This window comes from Aotus nancymaae, unplaced genomic scaffold (genome assembly GCF_030222135.1).
Source record: "Aotus nancymaae isolate 86718 unplaced genomic scaffold, 86718_ANA_hifiasm-v0.15.2.pri h1tg000036l, whole genome shotgun sequence".
Classification (NCBI taxonomy): domain Eukaryota; kingdom Metazoa; phylum Chordata; class Mammalia; order Primates; family Aotidae; genus Aotus; species Aotus nancymaae.
The window spans coordinates 1,730,550-1,738,098 of record NW_026988450.1 but is presented as its reverse complement, the minus strand read 5'-3'; the positions used below and the strand labels follow the sequence as shown (position 1 = coordinate 1,738,098).

Sequence of the window (7,549 nt, the reverse complement as noted above, 5' to 3'; positions counted from 1 at the left end):
TACCAATATTTAACAACTATATATGTTCATAGTATGTTTGATTTAAAATTTTATGTAAAATTTCATTACTTTAAACAGTAACAACTTTCAGAAACAGCAACACTAGTCTAAACTAATATAAAAGCTATAATTTTTCAAATATATAAGCCCTCCCAAATAAGGTAATTTGACAAATGGTATTTTTCTGAGTAAACAAAATGCCGACTTGCTAACCTATTTTGTAAAATTCATCAAGTAACCTAAACAAGCAATCTGTTCATACATATATCAAGTAATTAAGAAAAAAAAAAAAAAGAATTTGCTGACGTTAAAGTAGAAACAGAATCTTTCTACAGTTTATCATTTTGCTTCACAATATTTTTCTCTCACTTAAAAAAATCCATCTTTAATCATTAAGATTTAATTTAGACCCAAACCAAGTAAAATATACATACTCCTAAAATTTAATCGCTCCTAGAAATATAGAAAATGTGTTCATGCAGGCAGCCACCAGGAAAACCACCACATGTAAAGAGTGCCACGGATCAAAGGGATATTTGAGTCGTTTCATTAACAGCTATGTGACAGAGGGACAGAAGCTTGAAGAAACGTCTTTCCCAATCGGAAAGGGTAAATGATCTGTCTGCAATGTCTTCACTGCCAGTGGCCAGCCTGGACGCTCCGTCCTGGTTATGTAGGTGGGTAGGAAGACATTCCTGCTAAGGGTTACGTGTGCTCCACTGGGCGTTTAAGGCAGCGTCGGCCCCGTGACTACAGTGATGTCCACCTCTAAATGAGTGAGCATCTCTAGTATCCAAGCCTTACATCATACACTGAAAATATTTGCAAGCAATATACAGAAACTTATCAATTGAAAATTATTAAGTATTATTTACCCAATGTTCAGAGACGAGAGAGCTATTCTACTCAATGTAGGGAGTATACTTACTCAGAAACTTCATTCCCGTGTTCCTTTTTATATTAACATTTATTATTTTCTAGTTATAGACAATACTTGTCATATCAGAAAAATCTGCAGATATGGAAAAATATATTAAAAAGGGAATGAAAAACACCCATAATCCCATCTCTGGAAATAGCCCCATCAGCATCTGGTATAGTTCCTTCCAGTCTATCTTTAGGCACATGCAACTTTTAAATACAGCTAAAATCATACCAAATATGGTATATTATACTAATTTTTAATACAATATTATATTATTATTTTCCATGTTATTAAATATTATTTAAAATCATAAATTTTAAAGTCTATACAATGACCAAATGGTTACCTATGTGGTAATCTGTTTAGCAGGTAATGTACTTAAGAACATATATGCTATTCCCAACCTTTATTACTTTTTAAAAAACAGAATTTTTACAATTCTTTTCTAAACTTCTGCATTCAATGCCCTTTAAACCAGTATGTGAAACACTGGCGCATCAGTTTTCAGGCATAATAAATAAGTCACTCAACAGACATGAAAAGAATCTAACAAGTTTTTTTAATGAAAGTGATATGAGTAATGAAAGAGCTACTTTCTGTAAATCACAACATTTCAAAACATGGTACTTTAAAAGGGTGTCTTGTTTCTAAAGGCACACTTCTCAAATATGCACCAGGTGGCAAGTACCGTTGGCAGTGATAATCTTTGTGTTGAGAAGAATGCCTAGACTTTTGCTGTATCAGTGGCTGCTATGATCTTGTCTCATAAATGAGATCTCGGGCACATTTTTGCCTTCTTACAGTGGAGAAGAGTCCTGTAGTAGCTGGGGCGCTGAAGGGGAGCCGTTCACGTATGGACATGTGCAGCAGGCAGAGGATCTTGATTGTCAGAATCAACTGCTGATGCTGTATGGGACAGGCAGCCGTTACCAACGTGTGCATGGAATGGCAGTGCAAAGACGCTCAGCTGCGAGGTGCTCATCTGCAATTGGGGTTGTCTTTACAGCAGTCAGTGAGGACGGGATAAATCAATGAAAAGCTCTCCAGATAATTCAGGTGAATAAAGTTGATGAAGATAGACGAGAAGACATCTTTCCGACAATTAGCCTTGCATTGGCTTTTTTAAATATTTTAAATAATGGTTCTATTTTAAATTTACCTTAGGTGGAAAATTCATCAAAATCACTATTTCAACACTAGTGTCTATGAATCCCTTCATTATAAATTCTTTCTATTCGGTTTAGTTAGTAGGTATTCAAGTGTCTAAAATCCAAAATAAGTAGTTTAAACATATTAAGTAACAACTGTGCTGGTCAGTGTGTTAGAGTTGAACACATCTGAAAAAAACTGCACACACACTGCCAATTCCACCTGTCTGGTAACTTGCACCACACAGAAGCTAACCAAAATCAGCAGTGTCATCCTAAGGTTATCTAAGACAACAGCTAGACAGTGGTTATGCTTTTCCTGAAGGTATTGGCAAAACAAATTTAGACCCTTTCCTCTGATTCCCAATCCATTCCCTGCCAAGCAGTGACCCAGTCAGGCGTATGACTTCTCCACCACCCCTGAGTGATTGAACAGGGAAGGGTGTTATGATCTTTCTGACAACGACCTGCAAGGAGGGAGCTGTGGTAGTGCCACCCTCATCCCTCAGCAGCACTTCATACGCAAGGCTCGCTGCCCTCAAGACACAACTGTTCGTGCCCTAAGTGAGTAGCATAACACGTGCTACATGCATGGTTTCATTCCCCAAGTAAGAAATGCCCTTAGCAGAAAAGGCTGAAACTCACCCTAAGCAGACAGATCTTTCACTCTCGCATTTGAAGGCACAGGTTCAGAATGGAAAAAGGATTTAAACCACCAGGTGGATTCTGCCACTTCAGGCAGCCCTATCGAATAAAATTCATATTACTCCTTGTTAAACAAAGTAGAGATTAAAAATGAAAAGAAATAATAAGAGTGTCACTAAAGAAATAACTAAGTACCTTGCTGTGATTTGTCATCATCTATGAAGTTAACAGAATCAGAGCCCGTTAAAGAACTAACTGAAGAAATACTGGACTCTGGGAAACAAATGATATTAAACAAATAAATAACTAGCAACCAGACAAGCACATTCACATCATTTGCATACAGACACTCAAGGAGCATGGTTTGAAATCATTTACTCCTGGCTTATGAATTCATGAATGAAAAAACTGATCGGATTACCAATCGATAGAAAGCTGCCGCATTAAGAAAATACTGTATGTTCTACCGATATGATAAACTCATTTCCAAGGCAGGCAACTCTCGCTCTCCATGGATATGAATCTGGAATTTAAAATGTATTGTAAATGTTTTCAGATTCAAAAACTCAGAAAGAATGAGACCAAGAATAAATATTGTTGTACTACAGTAGAAATATTACATATGTATATGTTTAAAGTTCTACAAAAGTCATAAAATCTAGAAATTAAGGAATTATTTTAAAAGAGCAAGCATTTTGTCTTATTAGACTTGTATTTAAAACCTATGTCTCTTGTAAGATCAGAATGTGAAAATAACTCCTATAGATAAATAGCACCAATAAATGAGCATAGTTTAAACTTTGGGCACAATGAATAAATCAGTAGATGTTTCTGACACTTACACTATGAGCAACCCTCAAAAGAGGAGATTTCTATGTGTTGTTGCCATAGATACTTCTAATAACTACCTAATTTAGTTCTAAAATGCTTATTTCATTTTAGGAAATTTCTCAATCTTCTCTAAGTAGCTATAATTTTCTATTTGGCTATGAATATGAACAGATGGATAGATTAATAAAAATAAAACTGGCCAGATAGAAGTTGGCCTATTCTCCATAAAAGAAGATGAAAATTAGAAAATTTTTGAAGGAAAATCATGCTATCTTTTCTTTTCTAAGGAATTGAATAATGCTTTATTTATGTAAAATTATTCATTTTTAGTGGATCTTAAAGAATGCAAGGCACATAAAATTAAAATATAATTATGAAACATACGCTGATGTTCACTGATTTATAAGTGTCAATGGCTTCATTGATATAGTGTAGCTAGAACAAAGAGAAGTTCCTGTCAGCACTGGGTCGGAGAGGTCCCTGCGGCCTCCTGCTTTCTTCACTGTCACCAACAGTTAGTTGTCTCCTTAAGCTCTGAATGTAACATGATACGTAAGTCAACAATATCCACAAACATCACCTCGAATCATATTATCTCTATGCTGATGCCACTTACTTCGATAATACTGATTTCTGGCCAGAAGGCAACCGATGGAAGGTACCGACGCCATGACTTTACCCAGGAGAAAGCGCCCAGGAAGCTGCGAGCATCAATCTGAGAAACAGCAACGGGGAAAAGAGACGTTGATATAAACCATGGGGAGCTTCCTTTTCCTTTTCCCATGTGACTGTTACGAAGTATTATCATTTACCATGTAATACATATCTGATAAAAGGAATTTAAATGTTTACACAAAAGTTCAACCAAATATATTGCAATTAAAAGATGCAATTAAGTAGCACATTTGGTTGAAAACATAAGAACTATACATCCAACTATAAACAATTCACAGGACTTATTCCATCTAAAACAGACCTAGAGGTCAGAGAAAAAGTGTTAACTCAGCCAGAAGGTAGTCACTCACCTATTTGCTTTCTTTAGTTCTTCTAAAATGAATGTGGTTCTAAAGTTTCTTCAGAAAATGCATGCATGGAAAGAGACAATTCTTAGTGAGTGAAGAGAGAGGCTGCATCACCCACACAGGCCCAGACTCAGGCTGCGGTGACTGTGCGTGATCGGGGACCCCTGAGCACACCTTATATTTAGAAGCCCCAGGCTGGGTGGAACCTGAGCTGTGGGTGACTCAGGGTGAGGTGGGCACACAGCCAGTCAGAGGCAGCAAGCAAGCACTCTCCGCACGTCTGCCCTCCAGACGGCCAAAGGCCCTCAGAACACGGCAGCCTGCCAAGTTCGGCGGCAGTCAGCAGGGCAGGACTTGGCCCTATGCTCTTTTGGACTCAGCGTCTTTAATATTACAACCGCTGGTGACTGCACAGAGGGAGGCGATACCCAAGTGTCTCCTCAGCCTTAGATACAGTCACACAGTCCACCTGCAGCACCACGCTGGGCACGTGTGGGTTACACGGACAGCCTGTTGTCTGGCTGGGGAGACTGAACATACCCGCCCACAGACACAGGGAGGCAAGGCAGAGTCCCACAGTCAAAGCAGAGCAAGAAAGAGCTCGGGGGAACATTGCAGTCGTCCTGGAAGACGGACACAGTCAGTAGAACTTGACAGACAGTGAGTTAGAAACTCTAGCAGGAATGACAAGAGACAGATGGAAATCATGGGTAATAAGAGGTTATTGATGACATTGTATCAGTATCATTCATTGATACAAAAGCTAAGCTTCATTCTGATTTTAGTAACATTTTTCAGCTCGATTACTCCGCCCTTTCATAGACTCAGTTGACTGATGGATCAAGCTGTGGCTCCCTTCACATTGAGCGGCGATTGCATCTGTTGCTGATTCAATTTGTTCACTGGCTATTGGTTGTGTGTGGCTTGTGTATCCTTAACACAATTTTTGTAGTGTATACATTGCTATAAAATTATTCATGTCGGCTAGGTTTTCAAATATATTCAAAACATTTACTGTAGTATGCCGTCATGGATTTTTAAAATATCACTCCAGACACAGGACCAAAAGATCGCTACATGATCCCACTTACGTGTGGAATCTACAAAAGTGAGAAGAGTGATTACCAGAAGCAGGGAGATGGGGGAGTCGGGAGGTGTTGGCCGAGGATACAAAGCTGCAGTTGTGTGGGACGAATACATCTAGGGATGTAATGTACAGCAGTATTGCAGCTAATACTATTTTACTGCATGCTGGAAACTTTCCAAGAGAGTAGATTTCAGGGGCTCTTACACACACACACACACACACACACACACACACACACACCACAAAATAAAAGAACTATATGATATGGGTGTGTTAATTTGCTTGAGTGTAGCAATCATTTCAGCACGTTTAGGTATTTCTAAATGTCATGGCATGTTGTACATCTTAAATATATTCAATTAAACAAAAAACAAAACAGACAGTAAATACCTACTTCACCTCGCTCTCCTCCCTTTATGTGGCTAACGTCAATTATTTAGGCCTTTCTTTCTCTATTTGAATAATTACATTTGCTACAGTTTTATTAAAGCCACTTTTTTCAAAGAAATATTTGATCCTCTCGTCTCTTGATTTTCTTTATTTTCTGTCATGCTTGTATTCTTCTTCATTTTACTTCAAAATTACACTTCTTGTCACTTATTTCAGAATATTTTATAACTGCCATTATGATATTTCTTGAGCGTTTAGGAATGCTTTCTCTTTTCCGAAAGTGTACGATATTTTTTAACTTTTAAATTCAAGGGTACATGCGCAGGTTCGTTATATAGTAACATGTTGTGGGATTGCGGTGCAGATTATCTTGTCACCCAGGTATCAAGCTGAGTACCCGTTAGTTATTACCCCGATCCTCTCCGTCCTCCCACCCTCCACACTCCAATAGACCTCAGTGTCTGTTGCATCCCTCAGTGTGTCCATGTGTTCTCCTTATTTAGCTCCCACTTTTAAGTGAGAACATGTAATATTTGGTTTTCTGTTTCTGTGTTACTTTGCTAAGGATAATGGCCTCCAGCTCCATTCATGTTCCTGCAAAGCACATGATCTCATTCTTTCTTAGGGCTGCGTAGTATTCCATGGTGTCTGTGTACCACATTTTCTTTGTCTAGTCTACCATCCATGGGCATCTAGGTTGATTCCACGTCATTGCTATTGTGAGTAGTGCTGCAATGAACATACATGTGCATGTGTCTTTATGATACAATTTATATTCCTTTGGGCATATACCCAGTAATGGGATTGCTGAGTCAAGTGATAGTTCTGTTTTTAGGTCTTTCAGGAAGTTCCACACTGTTTTCCACGATGGTTGAACTAATTTACACTCCCACCAACCGTGTATAAGCTTTCCTTTTTCTCTGCAAACTTCCCAGTACCCATTATTTTTTGACTAAGTGTAAGATGTTTAAAGCTATCTTTTAAATCTTCTGCCTTGTCAGAAATTACGAGATGATTTCTGATTTTTACTCATTTTTGAAACAGTCTATGGAGGTGTCTTTCCGTGCACTTGAGAAAAATAAATATTCTTTATTTACTGCATACTGCTGTTATTTTATATATGTTTGTCAGATTGCATTACATAACGTTTTAAAGCAAATAATTCTTACACTTACCAATGTGTTACTGCTTGATCTACCAGTTTCCCATATGAGTACTCATCTAATTATGTCAATTTTTGTTTTATGAATTTTGAAGCTTTGGGATAGAATCACACGATGATCACGATTATAATATTATCTGAGTGGATACTTGCCTTTGTCTTCTTTTAACATTACTAACGTTTTACATTTGTGCTGCTTGTTTAATTTGTCTAATATTAATATCGTAGCACCAGCTTTTTCTCTAAGTAATCATAAAGTATATCCTTTCGAATCCCGTAATTTTCAGCTTGCTCTTCTCTCTGTTTTAACCATCACTTATAAGTATCCTTTAACTGTAT

The 7,549-nt window shown here is 37.7% G+C and overlaps 1 protein-coding gene across 5 annotated transcripts; it reads right to left on the bottom strand.

Annotated features, from left to right (window-relative positions):
* Positions 1–1,465: 1,465 nt before the first annotated feature.
* PPDPFL (pancreatic progenitor cell differentiation and proliferation factor like) lies at positions 1,466–4,729 on the bottom strand. 5 transcript variants are annotated; one of them, XM_012442946.3, is made up of 5 exons: positions 4,575–4,727; positions 4,166–4,264; positions 2,914–2,991; positions 2,719–2,817; positions 1,466–1,831 (listed from the first exon to the last, which is right to left on the bottom strand). In XM_012442946.3, exons 2-4 carry the CDS (start codon positions 4,218–4,220, stop codon positions 2,720–2,722), a joined length of 231 nt encoding a protein of 76 aa, XP_012298369.1. In that variant the 5' UTR covers positions 4,221–4,264; positions 4,575–4,727; the 3' UTR covers positions 1,466–1,831; position 2,719. The 5 variants fall into 5 exon arrangements, with proteins under 5 accessions (XP_012298369.1, XP_012298371.1, XP_012298372.1 ...); XM_012442948.3 differs by having other exon boundaries at positions 1,818–1,907; positions 4,575–4,729; XM_012442949.3 differs by lacking the exon at positions 1,466–1,831 and adding an exon at positions 1,844–1,923 and having other exon boundaries at positions 4,575–4,729.
* Between the last annotated feature and the right edge of the window lie 2,820 nt (positions 4,730–7,549).